Source organism: Copadichromis virginalis, linkage group LG8 (genome assembly GCF_057382275.1).
Source record: "Copadichromis virginalis isolate Kocher_CV1m ecotype Utaka linkage group LG8, C_Virginalis_male_GT1.1, whole genome shotgun sequence".
NCBI lineage: Eukaryota > Metazoa > Chordata > Actinopteri > Cichliformes > Cichlidae > Copadichromis > Copadichromis virginalis.
Genome location: NC_140625.1, coordinates 5,874,264 through 5,897,693, shown reverse-complemented (window position 1 = coordinate 5,897,693; position 23,430 = coordinate 5,874,264). Strand labels below are relative to the sequence as shown.

The window sequence follows — 23,430 nt, the reverse complement described above, 5'->3', positions numbered from 1 at the left end:
CACACATTCTTCACTATCTACCCAGAACCTGCTTGGGTGAAGACAGCATGTGCGTCTGTGAGCTGTGAGGATGGAAAAGAGAGTGTGTGTGATCCAGACTGACTTCCACCAGTATAGACCCACCATTGCTCTCCACAACAGACCCCTGGCACATGTAAGAAAAATGCCTCTTTTTCTCTGGCACTACATGTTTTCCTTCTTCACTTAATCTTTGCTTATTCATTTTTTGCAGACTTTGTGTTATTTAATCTCTCCCGGTTAGTTTTCTTTCTGGCACTTTCTTCCACCATGATGCAGGGCTCTTCCTTGTTCCAGGCCCACACCTCTAGAAAAGAGGGTCCTTCATTCAGCAGGGGGCATCAGAGTGTATAGGATCATTTGTGACACATAGTGTATGTGCTTTTCAAGTTTTTTTTAATTTACTTTAAGATTTTCCATGTTTCAGGATTAGTATCATTCTTAAAGTTTAAGCTGTGAGTAGCTAAATGTGTAGTTTTTCCTCTTCTTCTCACAAGCTCACACATACATTTCAGTGGAATGCAAACACAGACAAGCATCAGAAAGCCTGAGGAGACTAAAACAGGGAGTTTCATTTGCTTGCTCACTGATTTAAGGTACTGCTGAAGGATCAATTACAACCACTTAGAAAAGTATTGGAAGATTTGAAGATTTAAAGCAAAGAGTTTTATGAGGAGATCAATACAACTCCAAACTACTGAACTGGAGCCAGGTAGCAACTCCAGAGTTCCCCTTAAACTCACTGACATCATTCTTTATGGAATTAATTACTAATATTAAATGATATCAATAATGAAAAACAGTAAAACAAAGTGTCTGTGAAGATCATGGTAGTCTATGGAGCTGAGAAAGAAAAGTGTCTGTTTCACCTCTCAGTTTATGGAGAGTCCCAGATTTTTAAGCCCTATTGGGAGTGTCCCTAAGAGGGCCGTGGACCCTATTGATCCCCTGCCTGATCACATGAAAACAGCTGTAGGTCACTATCAGCCAAGTAAAACAAAGTATTAAATGTGACAGCGGGGGCATGTACTGCAGCCTGCCAGTAGGGGAGCATCACAAGATGTTTGACCTCTTTTGGGGAGCTGTCATGTTGTGCACCTTTATATTAATGTATACTATCTATGGCGTGTGTGGATATTAAAAGATAGTCAAATGATATGAAGTAATGTAAGGCTGTACTTTTGATGATGGCTACTGCAGAGTAACTGATTACCATTTTTATGTAACTTGCCCATCACGGATGATATACAACTCTGTGACCTAGACCATGGTGGCTCTTTCAGCTGGCTGGTTCCTGTCTCTCTCAGTAGTTTCACATGTAGCAGCTGGGTCTGTCAGCAAAGACACAAAAAGCTCGGTGGTTTTCTTCTTTGATGATGGTGCATGTGGGTCATGCGGCTCAGACGGGATACTTTGTTTCTTTGTGTGCGTTTCCTCCTAAATTGAAAGGAATCCCACTGATCCTCAGATAATGTTATGTTTAGGTCTACACACTTCAAGGTAACTACAGTCAGTGTTGTCTATAATCCATCCAACCGTTATGCGGTCCAATAATGTAAGGTATTTCAAATCAACCTTATCGGGACAATAACTCACAAAGAAAAGAGCAGAACTTCAGTGTAACTACATGATGACAGTCATATCACTGATATAATTTATAAGCTGGTATTATTGGACCTGACCTGCAGTCAGTTGACCACATGAGTGTAAGTGAGCTATGAGGTGCTTCGCTGATCAAAGGCTTGCTGTACCTCCCTCCGCGACCTGGATCCAGAGTTCAGCCAGAGGCCAGGCTTCGCTCTGTGGTCCATTTATCTGGGAGCAATTTGGATGCTGAGGATTGTTTACTGTCCAGAAATGCTCTGTTTGCAGCAATAAGCTAACAATTCAAGGACGACACACACCTGGATAAGAAGCACCCAAACACAGTAGATGTGCATTAAGTATCACTGAGCTTTAGAGCTACAGGTTTTTGCTTAAGCTCTGGGTCTGCAGTCACAGTCTGACCTGTATACTGCAGTGGTCAGTAGCACTGCAGATGAAAGAAAGAATAAAGTGCATTCATCAAAGTCGCTCTGAGTAAAACGTAGATATACGTCATGTGTTTTATCTCTTGTCAGACACACATGTATAAAGACAGATGTGATTAATCCCAGTCCTCACTGTCTGTTAGGATCTTTTCCATTTACACACTGTGCTATTACCTTTAGCTTACTAGAAAAACTAACTTTAATGATTTTTTTCTACTAAATAATGGGCCATTATCACACAAACCTTTACGTTTTATTAACAGAGGAATGATTTAATGTGCACATTCATTGAACAGCCTGAAATTAGTCATTAAGGCTCACTATAGTAAAACAAAAACATATTAAGAGCTGGCTATTTAGTGGTTGTTAGTGGCATTGCAGTTTGCCATACTTACAAGTTAACTGGTTCTTAATTATGATCTCACTAGGGACTGTATTACTAGTTTTAACGCATTGCTACTAAGAACCTCCCAGCAATGACTTTTGCTCAGGCACATTTTGAAGACTAACTTTATAATTCCTGAAGTTTTGTTTTCCACCTACATATGCAAATATAAAAGATATTAATTTCTTTTTTTATGGATATTAGTGATGAATGATTAGACTTAAACATTAAAGGTGACGGACATCTCTGCTGAGGTTTTAATATTAAAAAAGATCAAAATGATCTTCAAATGCCGACTTTACCCAAAATTTAGAATTAGTTCTTTTTTTCCAAAGGCTTGAAAGTAAACCGACTATCACTTGCATCCTTCTGTCCAAGTTCACACTCTGTTAGTCTTTGACTCTTTATGCTTCAATAAGTGACAGGATTTTTCTTTGCATTTAGCACCTGCCTGTGCAAAGGTGTTCAATTAAAACTGAGCATTAACTAAGCAGCTTTCAAAGCTTCAAAGCATGATCCAGAGTTTGCATGATGATTTTATTACTTTTTTCCTGAAATAGTTTGGCTGTTGCCTACTTGAGTAATGTGAATATTAACAGGGATAACACACAGGCATGGTAACTATTGGTGGTAACTACTAAAGATGGCGGTGTTCCAGATCTACTGGCGTTTAGATCAACTGGCGTTGGTCGAACAGATGTGTGGCAGTCTTGCGTTTCAGTAGCTCCTACTGACAAACCAGCAAAAAAACGCCAAATGTGTCATCTGTGACACTTGTGAGGTTGTCTCAAACACACTCCGTCAGTCTTGATGCTGTTGAACAACAAAATGTTTAAAAATGTGGCGAGTTTACCTGGTGATATCCTCGTGCGCCACGCGATCGCGAAAACAGCAAACAAGTAACACCACGCCGTTGTTGTTCACGGGACAGCAAGAGTAAACGATCGGGAGACCCTTGTCGTCGTTATCGTTCCACTCGCACGGTTTATTTCTCCGAATTCAGCGTTTTTGCTTCACAACTACAGCGAGCAGTTTACTTTGTGCACTAACATGGAGTCGAGTCAACCAGCGCCACCTCTGGCCAAGTGCCACAGCCTACAGCCAGATCAACCTGTGACACATCTGCACCACGTTTGAATCAGTGTCATGCACATTTGTACCTTTCAATTGTGTCTGTTTGTGCGTCATGCAAATAAACCTTTGGAAAGAATGAAATGATATCATATATTCCTTATTGGCCTACATTTGTACAAAATGCCAAATTATATACACAAAGTCATAGAAATCACCACTCCAATTGGTCATCATGATTTTAATATTCTCTTTTTCCATAACAATGAAATACACCTTGGACAAATATGACACATCAATATTTCATTAGTGTTGTCACATCACATCCTGTAAGCATCGTCTGTCTGTGTCTTTTCCCTGAAAATGAATATTTCCAGCCAATATAGGCAATTCATCAACATGGCTGGAGTTATATACAGTCTGTATAAGTGTGGTTAATCTAATGAAGATTTGTAAGGAGACGGCAGTTACTGTGAATTCACAGCAGTTACACAGTGATTAGTAATAAACAGCCAGTGAGAGTGAGTGGATATGACTGTTCCCACCACTAACACATGACCATAGGCCACTACTAGATTAACTTGTGACACATCTGCACCTGCTGCTATGATCACATTGAGTAGAGGCTGAGTGGCTGCACTTACCCCTGGTACATCCAAATCTACCCACAAACATGTTGAAAGATGCAATGCCAGCAATGTGGATTGTCAACACTGAAAACAATCAGTAAGCAAAGACAACAGGGATCATTTGTTTCTGTTTATTTAGCACCCACAACATTTGTAGTCGCCTTCTGCACAGGGGAAGTCCACACACACCGTGTGGTACCACTTTCCACAGAAGGTGCAATCTGCAAGATTGAATGAGATTGTCAGGGTCATTGTCTGACTGTTTATTACTAATCACTGTGTAACTGCTGTACATTCACAGTAACTGCCATCTCCTTATAAATGTTTATTAGATTGACCACACTTATGCAGACTGTATATCACAACCAACTCTAACATGTTTGTTTGCAGAGGGAAGACACAGACAGACTACGCTAACGACATGTGATGTTACAACACTGGTGAAATATTAGTGTGTTCACGACATTTTTCGTATGGGCAAAAGTATTGATATCAGGATGGTGATTCTTATGTGTATGTCATTTGGCATTTTGTACAAATGTAGGCTGATAATAAATACATGATATCATTTCATTCATTTCAAAGGTTTATTTGCATGACGCACAAACACACAATTGAAAGGTACAAATGTGCATGACACGAATTCAAACGTGGTGCAGATGTGTGTCACAGGTTGATCTGGCTGTAGGCTGTGGCACTTGGCCAGAGGTGGCGCTGGTTGACTCGACTCCATGTTAGTGCACAAAGTAAACTGCACGCTGTAGTTGTGAAGCAAAAACGCTGAATTCGGAGAAATAAACCGTGCGAGGGGAACGATAACGACGACAAGAGTCTCCCGATCGTTTACTCTTGCTGTCCTGTGAACAACAACGGCGTGGTGTTACTTGTTTGCTGTTTTCGCGATCGCGTCGCGCATGAGGATATCACCAGGTAAACTCGCCACATTTTTAAACATTTTGTTGTTCAACAGCATCAAGACTGACGGAGTGTGTTTGAGATAACCTCACAAGTGTCACAGGTGACACATTTGGCGTTTTTTTGCTGGTTTGTCGGTAGCAGCTCCTGAAACGCAAGACTGCCACACATCTGTTCGACCAACGCCAGTTGATCTAAACGCCAGTAGATCTGGAACAGCGGCGCGTGAACAACGCGAGGCTCAGTGTCTCTCCAGAATCTGCTATTTAGCGGTTTTTTATCTACTTTTAACCGGATTATTCGTCCAGAATTGCTGTGCGTTGCTGACCTACAGCAGACAAGAGCTTCTGGACATCTGGACTCACAACTCCAACAGTTTTATCGCCGATCTCCGACTCATCCCAGAGATCTCCAGAACACCGGAGGCTGCCCACTCTCCCCGGCTGGGCGGAAGTGCACGCAGACGGCGCCGAGATCGGCGCGGAGGGCTACGGGCTAAGCTAAAGCTAACACCACACCGGCTGCCTTTACCCAGTATTTTTCTCGCCAATGTCCGTTCTCTGGCAAACAAAATGGATGAGATACGGCTCTCCATCACTAACAACAGACGGATTATGGACTCAAATGTCATGTTTTTCACCGAAACATGGCTGAACAACAGCTGCCCGGACAATGCTATCGAGTTAGCAGGACGCCACACACACCGAGCCGACAGGCTAGCAGATGACTCCGGCAAGACCAGAGGTGGAGGTTTGTGCATTTATATTAACAATGCTTGGTGCATGAACTCCACTACTACTGAGAGTCACTGCTCACCTAATGCGGAGTTTTTAATGGTCAAATGCAGACCTTATTATCTCCCCAGAGAATTCACTTCGATCATACTCACTGCCGTGTATATACCCCCCGACGCTAATGCTAGGTTGGCCATGAAAGAACTTTCTGCAGCCATTAACAAACACCAGAATAAACACCCCGAGGCTGCTTTTATTGTTGCTGGCGACTTCAACCACACCAACTTAAAGACAGTCCTCCCCAGATTCCACCAACATGTCTCCTGCCACACCAGAGGAGACAAGACTTTAAACCATGTGTATTCCAACCTGGCTGGAGCCTACAAAGCCACACCCCTCCCCCACATTGGACAATCGGACCATCTCTCCCTGTTCCTCACACCTCGGTATTCACCACTCATCCAACGTGTGAAACCTGCTGTGAGGACAATTAAAGTGTGGCCAGAGGGGACAGACGCAGTGCTCCAGGACAGATTTAAAAACACAGACTGGAATATGTTCACCCACACAGACCTGGACCAGTACGCCTCATCTGTACTGGATTACATCTCCAAAACCACAGACAGTGTCACCACCCAGAAACGGATCACCATGTACCCCAACCAGAAGCCTTGGATGAACCGGGATGTTCGTCTCCTCCTGAAGGCCCGCAACACTGCCTTTAGGTCAGGAGATGCACACGCCTACAGTACAGCCAGGGCTAATCTAAAGAAGGGCATCAAAAAAGCCAAACACCATTACAAAAAGAAGGTAGAAGAACACTTCTCCAACTCCAACCCCCGACGCATGTGGCAAGGACTCCAGACCATCACAGACTACAGGACCACCAAACCCTCCCCCGCATCCTCTGATGTCTCCTTCCTCAACGAGCTCAACAACTTTTATGCTCGTTTTGAGCGAGGGAACCCCACAACCACAACCAAAGCAGACATGACGCCAGACCACCAACCTATGACTCTCTCCCCCACCGATGTAGGAGCGGTGCTGAGCAGGATCAATGTCCACAAGGCTGCAGGCCCTGATGGCATCCCCGGGCGTGTTCTCAGAGCGTGTTCTGGGGAGCTTGCAGGAGTGCTCACAGACATATTCAATCTGTCCTTGGCCCACGCTGTGGTACCGGCCTGCTTCAAATCCACCTCCATCGTCCCGATACCCAAAAACTCCAACCCATCTTGCCTCAATGATTACCGCCCAGTAGCACTCACCCCCATCATCACTAAGTGCTTAGAGCGACTGGTCCTAGCACACTTCAAATCCTGTCTCCCCCCCACCCTGGACCCCCACCAATTCGCATACCGCCGGAACAGGAGCACAGAGGATGCAGTCTCCATCGCAATGCACTCTGTCCTCTCACACCTGGACAACAACAACACCTACGCCAGAATGCTGTTTATAGACTTCAGTTCAGCATTCAATACAATCCACCCCTCACAACTCATCAGGAAACTGACAGACCTGGGTATCAGTTCCCTCATCTGCAAATGGTTACTGGACTTCCTGACCAACCGCCCCCAACATGTCCGGCTGGATAACCGCTGCTCATCTACCATCACAATGAACACCGGTGTACCACAAGGCTGTGTGATGAGCCCTTTCCTCTACTCCCTCTTCACCCACGACTGCAGACCTGCTGATGGTTCCAACACCATCATTAAGTTTGCAGATGACACCACGGTGATTGGCCTCATCAGTGACAACGATGAGGCCGCCTACAGGGAGGAGGTGGATCGTCTGGCTGAGTGGTGCGACAGAAACAACCTGCTGCTTAACACCGAGAAGACCAAGGAGCTCATCGTGGACTACAGGAGGAATGCTGACCCACATCCACCCATCCACATTAAGGGGACGGCTGTGGAGCGTGTGAGCAGCTTCAAGTTCCTGGGAGTCCACATCTCCGAGGATCTCACCTGGACGACCAACTGCTCCAAGCTGGTCAAGAAGGCTCACCAGCGCCTCTTCTTCTTGAGGACTCTGAGGAAGAACCACCTGTCCTCAGACATCCTGGTGAACTTCTATCGCTGCACCATCGAGAGCATCCTGACCAACTGTATAACAGTCTGGTACGGGAACTGCTCTGCCTCGGACCGGAAGGCGTTGCAGAGGGTCGTGAAAACTGCCCAGCGCATCGCCGGAGCACCACTTCCTGCCATAAAAGACATCTACAGGAAGCGGTGTCTGAAAAGGGCTGGGAAAATCATCAAAGACCCCAGTCACCCATCACATGGACTCTTCACCCTCCTGCCCTCTGGGAGGCGCCACAGGAGCCTCCGGACTAAGACCACCAGGTACCGGAACAGCTTCTTCCCCACAGCTGTCAGACTCCTGAACTCTGCCTCCTGACATCTGACCCACGTTAAACTCATGGACTGAACATACACACACCCACAATGGACAACTGTACCCTCAAACACAATAATAACATGGACTGAACCACCACTCACAACCACTAGCACTTTATATAGCCTCTGTAGGAATTATATCTCACTTATCTTAACTGCACTACTGTATAGCTCTGTGTAAATAATCATTCTGTACATTCGATAATCTTTAATCCTACAACTGTTTACAACTTGCATAGTTCCCATTTCTGTATAGCTGTATATCCCAGATTCTGTAAAGTTATTTATTTCATATTCTGTATAGTTTTTCATATTTATATCCTGTTCATATCCTGTACATAGCTTGTACTCACTACAGCCTGTACATACTTATAGTTATAGAATATTCACAACATACTTCATACCGTGTACATTATAACATACCATAATAGACCCATTTCTGTAATATACTCACATATCTATATTATTGCTAATATATATTGTAATATATCTATATCACTAAAGCACTTCTGGATGGATGCAAACTGCATTTCGTTGCCCTGTACCTGTGCATGTGCAATGACAATAAAGTTGAATTCTATTCTATTCTATTCTATTCTAAAGAGTAACTATTATGGCTGTCCTTGTTTTCTGCTACACATTATATTATTACAAATATTAAACATAGTTACACAACTAGAGGTCAGCACACGTATGCAAGCAATCCGTGTACGCAGACATTTTTTTCTTGGATGTTAATGATGGTAATAAGAACAGTAGCCCCGCCCACCTGCAATCTTCTGTTTACAGTTTTTTCTGAATGCTTAAACCCTAACTGTGATTCCTGTAGCACAATCTCTAAAACTATTCAGACTTATAGCAAAACCACTCACTGAGTTTGCAAAACTAAAAGCACAAAAACTGCTTTGCACTCAGTTTGCAATTTTGTAACACACACTTTGCAAAACTGTAGGCACAATTCACTGCACAACACTCAATTACCAAATTTCCAACACACTCCTAGCAAAAGTATACACATGTATGGCTATCATTAACACTAATTTGCCAACTGTCTGGCACACTTTCACATGTGAAAACTTTTTTAGATAATTAGTTCACTTTGCAATCAGCCTAAGCACTATAATACAGGTAAGCTGTGTGTGCGGAGTACAATGGAGGGAGCAGAAAGAGTGAGAAGTAGAGGAGGCCGAGGAAGAGGACGTGGAGGTGAAGAAGTAGGATGAAGAGGACAACAAGGACAAGGAGGAGCAAGAGGAAGACGAGGAGGGGGGAGAGGAAGATGAGGAGGGGGGAGAGGAAGGGTAGGAAGAGTAAGAAATAGAATTGCTGATGACATCAGAGCTACAATAGTGGACCATGTAATCAACCGTGGAATGACCCTGAGGGTAGCTGGCCAACGGGTCCAGCCTAACTCGAGCCGCTACACTGTAGCAAGTACCATAGGGACATCTTGAAATGAGAATCGGTGAGTACAGTCACTTCGCACAAAGATTTGTAGCACTGCCATATGCCAATGAGAAACACACCAATACCATTGATGTAAAAATACGGAAATTGTTACTTTACAGAATTGCTAGATGACCAGATGCTGGGGGCAGAGGAAGCATGTTCACTGCAGACCAAGTAACCCATATAGTCATTATGGCGATTGCAAATAATCCTATACTTGGAAATAAACACTTGTGTTTGTTTTGATGTGTGTGAATAAACACCAGTACTTGAAGTTTGGATTCCTCTATGCTTATGGATCTATGACAGAAGTATGAGCTCAAACTGACATAGCCTACCTTGTGCACAGAGGAAGCAAAAGCCAGATGTGTTTTGTATTCATACCATCAGTGTGCAGTTGGCGCATTGTGTGCTTAGTAGATGATGGCTTGTGTGTACTGTTTGATACGGAAACAACATTTTTACGAAGGTGTGAAGAGTTAATCTAGCTGTGTTTGCTTTTGCAAGAGAACTACAATGTTTTGATTATTGGGTGACAGGTTTTCTTATTTGTGTGAAGAGTTTTGCAAAATTAGCCAATAGTTACAAAAAATGTGCTTAAGCAATCAGAAAAAACTGTAAAAGTAGCAGCCACTCAAAAGAAGGTTTAGTCAGGGAGGGGGTTTGTTTCAGAAGACAAGGAATAAGTTAAATAGGATTATTTTTGAACTGTGAATCAATATAAAAGTGGAAATGGATTAAGAACAGAACAACAGAATAAGTCCCCTTTTCATATTCATAGTCCTCGGTTGACTTCAAAGTATATTCAGGGAGTGCAAACAATTTTTACAGCACTACGAATCAGATGGACACTTGGAAAGTTTTTCTTCTGAGACAAGAGGTGCAAAAACACCTCAGAGCTTCAAGTCAAAACATGACACCTTTGCTCAAGTGTAATCCCCGGCCTTCACACAAAGCGGGAATGCGCTGCAATAAAGAGAGTACTTTATTTGTGCAATATCAACACTGGTGCTGGCATAAGGGGTTAATCCCTGTGATCATGCTAAAGGTGAACCATTGATGTGTCATATTTGTCTTCCTCTTCTTTTTCTGGCATCGGCGTGCAGATTGAAGCTAAGTGAGACATTAAGTCCCGCACTGACAGGTGAAGGTATTGTGTGTTTAATCTGACTACAGGCAAAAGGAAGTTCAGGTGTGTCAGGCGATACACATGTGCTAAACCGTGTTTGGACAACGTGGTAATTATCGGCACACACTTTAAGAAAGATGATAACGCCCTTACTACTTTCCCTGCTGACGAACTGTACAGTTTGTCAGGCATGAGCAGTGAACTGGCTGTCAGATCTCTGACAGCCCAACTAATGACAGCTCTTTTTCAGATACCAGCACTCAAGCAGCAACAGGTTTTTGTGCATGTGTGTGTGTGTGTGTGTGCGTGCGAGCCTGCCTTTCTGTACAGTAACACAGCATATGCTTTTTAACACCTTCTTTTCAATTCAATTCAATTCAATTCAATTGTATTTATATAGCGCCAAATCACAACAAAAGTCGCCTCAAGGCGCTTCATAGATACAGAGAAAAACCCAACAATCATATGACCCCCTATGAGCAAGCACTTTGGCAACAGTGGGAAGGAAAAACTCCCTTTTAACAGGAAGAAACCTCCGGCAGAACCAGGCTCAGGGAGGGGCGGCCATCTGCTGTGACCGGTTGGGGTGAGAGAAGGAAGACAGGATAAAAGACATGCTGTGGAAGAGAGACAGAGGTTAATAACAGATATGATTCAATGCAGAGAGGTCTATTAATACATAGTGAGTGAGAAAGGTGACTGGAAAGGAAAAACTCAATGCATCATGGGAATCCCCCGGCAGCCTACGTCTATTGCAGCATAACTAAGGGAGGATTCAGGATCACCTGGTCCAGCCCTAACTATATGCTTTAGCAAAAAGGAAAGTTTTAAGCCTAATCTTGAAAGTAGAGATAGTGTCTGTCTCCCGAATCCAAACTGGAAGCTGGTTCCACAGAAGAGGGGCCTGAAAACTGAAGGCTCTGCCTCCCATTCTACTTTTAAATACTCTAGGAACAACAAGTAGGCCTGCAGAGCGAGAGCGGAGCGCTCTAACAGGGTGATCTGGTACTACAAGGTCATTAAGATAAGATGGGGCCTGATTATTTAAGACCTTGTATGTGAGGAGCAGGATTTTGAATTCAATTCTGGATTTAACAGGAAGCCAATGAAGGGAAGCCAAAACAGGAGAAATATGCTCTCTCTTTCTAGTCCCTGTCAGGACTCTTGCTGCAGCATTTTGGATTAGCTTAAGGCTTTTCAGTGAGTTTTTTGGACATCCTGATAATAATGAATTACAGTAGTCCAGCCTGGAAGTAATAAATGCATGAACTAGTTTTTCAGCGTCACTCTGAGACAGGATATTTCTAATTTTAGAGATGTTGCGCAAATGGAAGAAAGCAGTCTTACATATTTGTTTAATATGTGCTTTGAAGGACATGTCCTGGTCAAAAATGACTCCAAGGTTCCTCACAGTGTTACTGGAGGCCAAGGTAATGCCATCCAGAGTAAGAATCTGGTTAGATACCATATTTCTAAGATTTTCAGGGCCGAGTACAATAACCTCAGTTTGATCTGAATTAAGAAGCAGAAAGTTAGCGGCCATCCAGGTCTTTATGTCTTTAAGACATTCCTGCAGTTTAACTCATTGGTGTGTGTCATCTGGCTTCATGGACAGATAGAGCTGGGTGTCATCGGCATAGCAGTGAAAATGTATGCTATGTCTTCTAATGATGCTGCCTAAGGGAAGCATGTATAATGTAAACAGAATTGGTCCTAGCACTGAACCCTGTGGAACTCCACAATTAACCTCAGTGTGTGAAGAGGACTCTCCATTTACATGCACAAACTGGAGTCTATTAGATAGATATGATACAAACCACTGCAGTACAGTACCTGTAATACCTACAGCATGTTCTAATCGCTCTAATAGGATATTATGGTCAACAGTATCGAATGCTGCACTAAGGTCTAGCAGGACAAGCACAGAGATGAGTCCACTGTCAGAGGCCATAAGAAGATCATTTGTAACCTTCACTAAAGCTGTTTCTGTGCTGTGATGAGCTCTGAAACCTGACTGAAACTCTTCAAATAAGCCATTCCTCTGCAGATGATCTGTTAGCTGTTTGACAACTACTCTTTCAAGGATTTTTGATATGAAAGGAAGGTTGGAGATTGGCCTATAATTAGCTAAGACTGCTGGGTCTAGAGATGGCTTTTTGAGTAAAGGTTTAACTACAGCCAGCTTGAAGGCCTGTGGTACATAGCCGATTATTAGAGATAGGTTGATCATATTTAAGATCGAAGAATTAATTAATGGCAGGACATCTTTGAGCAGTTTTGTAGGAATGGGGTCTAAAAGACACGTTGAAGGTTTGGAGGAAGTAATTATTGAAGTTAACTCAGAAAGATCAATTAGAGAAAAAGAGTCTAACTTAACATCAATGGTACTAAGAGTAGCTGTAGATAATATTACATCTGTGGGATGATTACTGGTAATTTTTTCTCTAATGATAAAAATTATATTTGTGAAGAAGTTCATGAAGTCATTACTAGTTAACGTTAAAGGGATGGTTGGCTCAAAAGAGCTCTGACTTTTTGTCAGCCTGGCTACAGTGCTGAAGAGAAACCTAGGGTTGTTCTTATTTTCTTCAATCAGTGATGAATAGTAAGATGTTCTGGCTTTGCGGAGGGCTTTCTTATAAAGCAGCAAACTATTTCTCCAGGCTAAATGATGATCCTCTAGATTTGTGACACGCCATTTCCTCTCCAGATTACGAGTCATCTGCTTTAGGCTACGTGTTTGAGAATTATACCACGGAGTCAAATACTTCTGATTAGAGACCTTAGTTTTCACTGGAGCTACAGTATCCAGAGTCGTACGTAGTGAGGAGGTGAAATTATTAACAAGATAATCGACCTCTGTTGGGGTAGCGTTCAGATAGCTGCTCTGCTCTGTGTTGGTACAGGGCATTGAAGATGATAACAGTGGTTGGATTATATTCTTAAACTTAGTTACAGCGCTTTCAGAAAGACATCTACTTTGATAAAGTCTACTCTCCACCGCTGTGTAATCAATTATTGTAAATGTAAATGTTATCAGGAAATGATCAGACAGGAGAGGGTTTTCAGGAAACACTGTTAAATGTTCAGTTTCTATGCCATATGTTAAAACAAGATCTAGAGTGTGATTAAAGTGGTGGGTGGGTTCTTTTACATTTTGAGAGAAACCAATTGAGTCTAATAACAGACTAAATGCCATGTTGAGGCTGTCATTTTTAGCATCTACATGGATGTTAAAATCACCCACAATAATTATTTTATCTGAGCTCAGAACTAAATTAGATATAAAGTCTGAGAAATCAGACAGAAACTCTGTGTAAGGCCCATTCTTCAATGGATAATGACATTGTTTTATTCCAGATCCACTTCTTGTTTCTTTTAGAAGTTATGCCAGAATTACTTGCAGAATCTTGTTAGGTGAGCAGAGAAAATAAAAGAAAATATATATATGTTCTGGCAGAAAGTTTAAATGTATGCAGCAGACAGAAGGTCTGTTGCTTTGGATAGTGCATTTTGTGTGGAATTGAAACCATTTCCTGCACTACATTTAATGCGGGGCTTTATTGTGTTAAAATACCCTGTCTAAGAATTCAGTGCAGAACAGCTGACATTTCTATTTGCAGTATAGACAAATACTATTGTTCATAATCAGAGGGTTCAGAAATTCCTTGCTTCTATTTCAAGGTCACATTTGCTACAGCAGAAAGCAACATCCTAATGGTTGTCTAAACTTAGCACAAAAGTAAGAAAATGTGTGTTTGGTTGATTATTTGTCCATGCTTCTTGAAAATAAATCTTACGCCTTTGGAAAGCAAGGGTACTGGTTATTATAAGCAGACCTTTGACAAAAAAATTAAAAGTGAGTGAGCAAAGTGAGCAAACCCACTCTGGACACTAACTAAAATTAAACTGAATTAAAAGAAACGTTAAAATAAAAATAAATATAAAAAATAATTAGACATTAAAAACTATAATAACTCTGATGGAAACCTGTTTATTTCCCCTAAATAGTACCACATTTGTAAGGAACATGCATGTGTGTGTTAAGCAGCAGGGTTGAGCATGTGGATGGATTATCTCAGCTGTTCTCCTGACTGACATTTGGTCCGTTTAAAAATCTTTTTCCTGCCATGTGATTGCATTTGTCCCTAACCATCGTTAACTTTTATCGAGTGGAAAAAAGTTAGCATTCATCCTCCAGCCTCACTGTTTCTGTTATGCTAACCATAGCTGTGTAGCTAGCCACCACATCATTATATACCAGCTAGCCCAACTTCAGTAACCTTACAAATATCACTGCTGTTTAGTTTCCTGTCTTCATTTATGTCGAAAGATGGTGTATCATCTTTAGATGGAAACTAGCAAGCTAACTTCCTGCTGACTTCTAACTCTGTTAAATTTAATAAATTCTGTTTTCATGGATGTTAGACTTCAATGTTACACCTGGTAGAGCAGCCACACTGATCATTTTATTAAAGACAAAAGGATTTAGACAGTTTTTAACTCTCAGTGATGCTGCAGTGTTCCTGACTTTGGGACCTGAAGCAGAGTTTGGACCTGGAAACGGCTAATGAGGTCAGAATTAAAGACCAGGTTGTAAAGCAGAAGGGTTTAGTAACTGCAGCAACTGCAGAAGAACATGTGAAGCTATGGAGTGGGGTTGCTTATGATAAGGTGCCTTGTGCTTAAAAGTCACCTATGCTCTGCTGCTAACTGCAGAGTTCGAATTCTTTCCTAGCATTAATATCGGCACAAAAACTGATATTCATGGGCCGGGTACATGGTTATGTAGCTTATTTGTGGCCATACAGTGTAGGCTAGCTGGGATTTTATGGTGAAAAACTAGTCAACTTTCTTATTTCACTGCAACTCTATCAGTGACTAGATAAGTTGTTGGCTTCAGCTTTGTTTTAGACTCTTCCAGCTTGGCTTTTAGTCTTTGGCATACACTGATTCAAATCCTGAGGACATCTTGAATTGTGGTGTACATTAATCAAAAACGTGGCCTGGATTTTGAGAAGACCTTCTATTATAAAACCCCCACCAGCAGGAGATCCAGAGTTACCAGTCTTATGATAGAGAGCTGACCTCTTGCTTGATTTCTTACTTACTTCCAGCAGCACAGTTGTTAGTTTTTATTGTTGCAGTGCAAACCAGCAGGAGGCCAGTTAGGTAAAAGGGGAGAAAATGTGGGCTCATACTGGTGGATTCTTGGATGTCTTTTACAGGGCAAAACTTCCTGACGTGTGGGCTTGTGTGTGTGTCAGATGTGGATTTGGAGGAGTTGGGGAGTGGGGAAGGCCAGACAGCAGTGAACAAAAGTGAGAGAGACTCAGTGAGAGCACCAGACAGCCTAGCTGAAATACCAAGCCTTCTGTATGCATGCGTGTATTTGCAGATGTGTGTGAGTGGTGTTGCGGGTCAGGTCCCTGTGTTTGCAGCCCGTTCATACAGAAGAAGCAGGGATGAGGGAGAGAGAGGAGCTCAGGAGAGCCATAGAGCAGAGTGACCGGCTCCTTTCCAAGGTCCGTGAACTAGAGGAGCAGAACACCCAGCTTAACAAGGAAAAGAATGAGGTGGCCACTAAATACCGAGCTGTAAGTCTCTGCTGCTTTTCCCTCTATGCCTCAACTTTATTCTTTCCCTTTCCCCTTTAAATAAGAAATTCTTTTGTTTCACTAACTTGATACTTTGGAACTCACATAATTTGTGATTAAGCTTGAATTTCTGCTCGATAAGGGATTTTGAACGTGGTCATTATACCAGCCCCTAGTGTATGAAATTAAGTGGATAATGATACCTTTGCTGAGGGAGAGACAGAAAGAGAGAGAGGGATGGAGTCACTGTGGCAGTCGTATTAAATCTGGATTTTCCTTTTCTTGCTGTGCTGACTATTTTCCAACTGATTATTTCATGTAGTGAAGAAGCACAAAGTATCTTATTTTTATTTGTTTTTGTACCCAGACTGCTGTCAGTGCTGTGGGGCACCATACTGTTCCTTGGCTTCAGACTCACAGTATTACTGGTTTATTCCAAGGAGGAGTGTTTGAGTGGCACATTCCCTTCTTTATAGCTTCATAGGAGAAATAGAACAACCATTTTCTTGTCAGTCCATTAAAGAAGCACGACAAAACTAGCATTAGCACAAAAGCAAAATTACAAATAAATGATATCGTTTCTTTTTTCTTAATTTGCAAATACCTGAAGTGACACGTGTGAACTCAGCTTTTACCCACTGAGGATTAAGTCTGGTGATGACTCCAACCCCAATCCTAACCCTTACTCTAACAATAGGTTTAAGTCTAAGCAGTTAGGGAAACAAAGAAAGTAATCATTTTAACTAATCTACATCAAAAAATGTTCACATTAAAATAAAAATCCATTTAGATTTTCTTGAAAACATAGGTTAGGAGTAACCTCCTATGACAACTTCAGAGTACTATTAGGTACTAATCAAGTACTACTTTTGCAGGACCAGGCTGTTTGAGATATAAACTGGAGTGTAAATGTGGGACAGTCTCTTCTTCTTGTTGGTGGTCTTGCCATTCTGGTTGTGATACTGCCCAGAGTTCTATGCTAAACAAACATGACAAAACAGAAACCTTCACCTGTCTATGAGCTCTGGGCTTTTGGCCACCATCCCCTCTCCTAGTCTCCAAATCAACAAGAGGGTTAACTTAGTTTGTGTTACCTGTTTTGGTGCTCTGCATGTCTAGGAAGCCTGTGTGTAAGGCTTCAGACAATCTTCGTGAAGCAAAGGTTTCTGTTGTTTAAGATTTTTGGTAGTTACATCAACGTTAACTTCCACCAGTGAACCCCTTGGCGATGGGGTTAGAAGTAGGTTAGGTTGGATTTTAGCTATGTTACACAATTAGAAGATGTTACTGTTCAAATCAACTCTAAATTTGGCCTGACAGCTTCTTCTCTTATAACGTCTCTATTTGGTTAATAGGTGACAATTCAATATAAAGGGGAAGATTTGAACCTAACCCTGACAAGTGCAACAGTATCGACTTCTTATACTTGTGCGGCTTTTCCATAAAACATTATTTAGAAGTTGAACCAGAAGCTCCTTTTTACTGAACACAAATCCTGATGTTAGGATGTCTCAGGAAGAAAAACTTGAAAGTTTAAAAAGTTCAAATAACTGCTTTCTATGTTGTATTGAGTTAGGGCATTATTTAGAGAGATTTAGGTGCTTCAAGATAACTTATTAGTTGTGAGAAATAAATCCATCCTTCAGGCAGAGGATTTAGTGTGAGAGTGCTGCTGCCAGTATTTGTTGAAAATGCTCCAGGGTTGCCCATGGGATCTGGTCATTATTGGTGCTGAGTGCCTTAGCAGACTTTTCATATGGCTTTGATGGAATACATCATAAAGGCTTTCAAGGAGCTGGACCGTGGCCTTTGTCACTGTATTTTACCAGCAATCATCTTTCTTGTCCTTGTGTGCCTCTAATTACAGTGACCTTCAGAAGATTTCTTCTGCATAGTCACTTTGTTTGATGACTTGCAGCTGATCTTCCTTTCTTTATTGATATAACAAGTAAGTCTTTAAAGTGGGTTTAATTCGGAGGAAAAGAATTTCCTTTATAATCAGCATTCTTCCAAATTTTATAAAGTTACTTCAGCAGAGACAAAGTGTTAGGACTATAATCCCCCCCCCCCCCCCCCTTTTTATTACCCTTTTAGAGTAGAACATAACTTTTTATTGAAATCACCAGGTGTGCACTGGCTCCCACTGTGTCTTTTTTTCACTGCTTAGATTAGCCAGCCACAAATAATGACGTGAATCTGCGGAGGAGACAGATCAGCCAGCAGAGTTCATATCTTGGAGACCTCCAGATTTGACTGCAGTGAAAAATGTGACCCCTTGTCAGAGTTGTTTAATGCTAAGGAAGACTTCCAGTTTTCCAAGGGAGTTTTGTCTCAGACTTCATTACCCAAGTTGTTTGCTAAGGGACACATCTGTTATCTGGGGTACAATAAAATCCTCCTTATGAATCAACCCTGATGCATATCTGCCCTGTTAGGTCAACACTGTTCTGGCAGATTGACATTCTGTTGGCTTACTGTTAATAAAGGGTCATATACTATTAGACTGTCAACCTCAACAACCAAAAAGATGAAAGTTTTCCACTTTGTTGGTCTGGCTTTCCAATATTAAACTAAAGCGATTCAATCCAGCCTGTGAAAACAGCTGGTTTTGTGGAAAGACAGCTGACAAATTAAAAAGAAAAACTCAAATCTTTTAACCCCTACAGTACAGACACCCAGCACCTTTGTTATGCTGTGGTGGCATTTTACAGGCGTGGTTTGGGTCAATAGAGAGAAAGGTCACAAATTACAAATTAGTACAAAGTTGGTCTGAATGACCAGCTTTGTTATATGATTTCAACTAGTTTATGGAACTATTCCTGTCGTATGTGGTGGCCTATCTCCGTATCAGTTTTTTTCTTGAAGTTAGTTATTTGGAGTGAGGCCAGCAGACACCAATCAGCTACAGATCCTTTTGACAGAATACTTGTCAGTCAAAGTAGCCCTAAATCATATCAAATTAATACTATTCAATTCAATTTACAACAGTAGTTGCCTTATGGTGCTTTATATTGTAAGGTAAAAACCCTACAATAAACTCCGGCTTATAGTGTACGTAAAAAAAATCCAGTATATAGATAAATGACAGAATGAGTTATGACAGAATGCACATTTGTTATGAAGGGGCAAACTATACATACAGTAAAAGCCAAAAACTTCCTACTAGCCTCTAAACGTGTTATTTCATATTTTAAAGTTAGGTATTTTAACATGGAAGTATATGGCGATTGAGTCACTTTTGGATCTAAAACCAAGTGTCCATTTGTGGAACTGCAACTTTTTAAACTCTGCCTTGGCTTAAAAATTTCAGGAGGTTTCTGCAGAACAAGCATAGTACTAGCACATCCATAGTTAATATGATATCTGAGTTTAAATTAAATTGACAAACTTTTCCATTCCTGACCTGTTAGTGTGGCTACAGAAAAAAAAAGGCAATACTAAAGAACAGATGGTAAAACTAAATGAGGAATTTGAGGGTTGACACTGCATGATAAGCAGAGTTTTCCTTTTTCTGATATTCAGACCAACTTTGGTACAAATGGATATAAACAGAAAATGCCACTGTTTACCGCCCAGTTACTGCTAATGGGAAATAAATGTGCCTTCCTGCAGCACTATCCAGATGCCCCAATTCTGCATGTGGAAAAACTTTCAGCCTGGATAGACTTTGGAGTTTCTGAGGCCTGAGGCGAACTGTGGGACAAAAGACTGGCAGGGAGAGATGAATGAGCAGTGTAAAGAAGAGGAGTGAGTAGGGTAAAGAGAAGCTAGGGAATAGAAGATTGACTTCAAGGGCAAGAGGGAGCGAGCAAATGAATGGAAGAACAAATTAGTCAGGAGTGATAAATTTTGACAGGAGTTGGAACTGGAAAGCCTGCGAAATAATGCTAGAGACACATTACTTTTGTAGTTGGAAGATATTTCATGATGAAGTTTTTATATTTTCTCCTTTACTTTGCACCAGACACATTTACCTTATATGCAAAAGATGTCTGCTTTTAGGTTAGGAGGACAAAAAAACCCAGCATAAGGAAATCACGCGATCATTTAAAACTAGTAGCAATAACGAGCCCGGATAAATGGGATGGTTGCCAATTTGCAAGCACAAGACAATGGTTATTGTAAAGACTGACATTCCTGTAGTCAGATATTAAATTAAATTTGCTCAAAGCACAGCTATGAAAAAGTGCAGCTTCTCAGGAGTGTTAGCATTTAAATAATCTGTGCAAAAAGATCCAGCAGATGAACCCGTAGCCTCCCCTTCCCTCTGGGGTTATCACTCATCTTACCCTGATGATGTTAAAAGGATGGCTGTCAGTTAAATACCAGGCATCTGGCCTCAATGTGGCAATATTTTGAGCTTGAGACACTATACAACTATTGGCTGCATTTGGCACTGAGAAAGCCAACACAGCCAAAGACATGTAACCAGAGGGCTTTCCTGTTATGCTTTTGCCTAGTAACCATGTCCTCACATTACATTATAACTCTGTAATCACAGTCAGCTGTCATTTCAATCTCTGGATGAATGAATAAGACCTAAAACAGCAGTGTAAACAGGAAATGTGCTGTGTTTCATAAAGTGACTTGGTTCTAGAGTTGGTATAATGAAAATCTGATATAGTCTCGAGTTATCTGTGTGTCTCAGTCACTGGCAGCTGCTTGTCAGATATGTGAGTGTTGGTGTTGGACATGAGCAGTGTCTGGTTGGGCAGCCTGGACGAGCACAGTCTCAGGCTTCTCCAGCTCTAGTGGGAGTAACATGAACAGAACTCTCTGTGCTGCCACTCTGCATAAGAACCCAGACCGCATTGTCAAAATAAAACAGTATAAATTCTCAGAAAGCCTATGTTTGTCTTTTTTTGTGGCTGGATATCTTTCATGATGGCATTGGCTTGTCCTGCCTCATATATCTGTGTCCACTGTTGGACGACTTTAAATTCAGTGTTATTCTAACTCTTTGTAAGTTAGGAAGGTCGTGTGTGATTTTAGCTGCACATTCTGTGGTTTAGAGGGGGATAAGTCATATACAGCACATGATTTTGTTTTTCCTGATACTTCCAATTATATATATGTTAGATATAATTAATGTTACATATTTACTCATTATAGTTTCTGCTGTGTTTTGTGACATAAATATACATCATTATGTACAGGTAGCATGCTACATACCAAGGCTTTTACTTTCCTAAAAATAACTTAAAACAAAAAATATGTGAGATACTGTTCTTTACTTGTATCACTCAAAAGAATAACATATATACATTAATGATACTCCTATCATGCTTCAGTACAGCCACCATATTCCTGTGGTAATCAGTTTCCACTGACAAGTTTGTTCTTGTCTTAATCACAGTACCATCTCCATTATTGATGTTAGCTCAAATAAGGAAATGCTTGGTTAAGTCTTTGTGGGGTCTCAGTAACTTCATTAAAAAAAACAAAGGAAACCCCCCCTATCAACACTTAAATGTAAAGCACAATACGCCTCTTTGTTCTTGCTAAGATGAATGCTGTGGCATTGTGGGGGACCATGTGGGCGTGGGCACACATGACATTTATGTCAATTATAACCGAGAGGAGAAAAGGCATTCTGACTTACTGCCCTTGTTTTTTCTTTTCTCTGCTTGGGCTTTGAGGGTACAGCTGAGGGCTGCGTTTCTGTGGTAGAAAGGCACAACTTTACAGGCTTTTCTTTGGACCTGACATCCTACACCAACCACCATCCCTGTGGGACACCCTTGGATCCCCACCCGAGAAACTAGGGAGAACCACCTGTTTCTGGACTACAGCAAGGGAATAAAGCAGCAGAGGTAGCCTTTGTGGTGAAACAGCCTTGAGAGTGGACCAAATAGTGGCAATTTCAAAGAGGTCCAAGTACAGAGGAATGTTTGGATTCCAGCAGCTTATACCAGCACACCCATATGAATGGCTGATTGAGTGGGAGTGGAAGAACGAGATAAAAAAAAACAAAGAAGAAAGACAGGGCTGATAGATTAAGGAAGGAAAAGAATGGTGAGCAGAGCTGCAAATGTGTAAGGGAGGGGATCTGTAGGGTGAGTATAGACGAGAGCAACACCAGGGAGGGAATTACTACTGTCACTCCTCTTCAAACCCACCTGTAACAACCAGAACAGCTGTACACCCAGTCAAAGGAAGAGAAAAAGGCTCAGTTAAGCCTAGCTGTGGGACGGAAATACTGTTGGGCAAGCTGCGGCAGGTGAAGTTGGAAGCGTGTACGGTAGAGGAAGTACCACAGAGATGATGTCTGGGAGACGAAATCAGTGTCGTCACCCCATTTTTGATGACTCAGAGGAAGCCAATGGGAACCACGCAGATAATGGACCAGAACCAGAACCTGAGGAACTGGATTGGGATAGCTATAGCACCACACTGGAGCACAGAATAGCAGCTGTGGGTAAAGCATACAATAAAGTAAAGCATATATTAGGCTAATTCTGGAGTATATATTGTGCTGGGAGAATTTTGGTTTTTTAAGATAACCGGTGTCTTCATAGCAGGAAAAGCACACAAGTTGTAGATATTTAAGTTCTCCAGTAAACACCACAAACTAAGGCAGGTAAATGTTAAAAATGCCAGTTGCCTGACATTTTATTCTTTATTTGTATATTTAATTATATTCCTTATTACTTATAATAATTATTTTATTGCTTATACCTCTGTGTCTCCTCCTGTGACATATGGTAAACTTGAGTTTAAGCTAAGTGAAGAATTTGAAACTAAGTATAAATAGTAAAAAAAAAAAGTAATAGTGGCATATGTTCTCTTATAGTCTAGCAGTTGTGAATTACCAGGACAATTTTGTAGTTTTTGGCTTTTGGCTGTAGTTGGCTTTTGAGACTGTGTATGAAGTGGTAGAAAAGGTAAGAGATATTAGCAGCTCTTATAAATGAATTTTTGGGGCTTTTTTGCACCTTAAATAACGCAGTAAATATAGACAAGAAAGCATGTAGAAGTTAAAGTTATCAAAAGTATAAACTGTTTGTTTTTTTTAAGTGACAGTCGTTGTGAAATGCTTAGATAGTATAAAAATATTAGCAGTAGTTCTAATAG

The 23,430-nt window shown here is 41.4% G+C and overlaps 1 protein-coding gene and 1 long non-coding RNA gene across 5 annotated transcripts in view; both read left to right on the top strand.

The window, feature by feature from the left end:
* Positions 1 to 23,430, top strand: part of LOC146702563 (putative uncharacterized protein MYH16) — a 62,324-nt gene continuing 38,894 nt past the window's right edge. Inside the window, exon 1 of one of the 3 annotated variants that reach the window (XM_085465487.1) lies at positions 1 to 154. In XM_085465487.1, the coding sequence (XP_085321613.1) occupies positions 71 to 154 (84 nt within the window). In that variant the 5' untranslated portion in view covers positions 1 to 70. Of the gene's footprint in view, positions 155 to 16,181; positions 16,357 to 22,010; positions 22,771 to 23,430 lie in introns of those variants that run through there. The other 2 variants (XM_085465486.1, XM_085465485.1) reach the window with 2 other exon arrangements.
* On the top strand, positions 4,756 to 5,349 carry LOC146702564 (uncharacterized). 2 transcript variants are annotated; one of them, XR_014921855.1, is made up of 2 exons: positions 4,756 to 5,063; positions 5,193 to 5,349. It is a non-coding gene; the product is annotated as an uncharacterized LOC146702564 (long non-coding RNA). The 2 variants fall into 2 exon arrangements; XR_014921854.1 differs by having other exon boundaries at positions 5,190 to 5,349.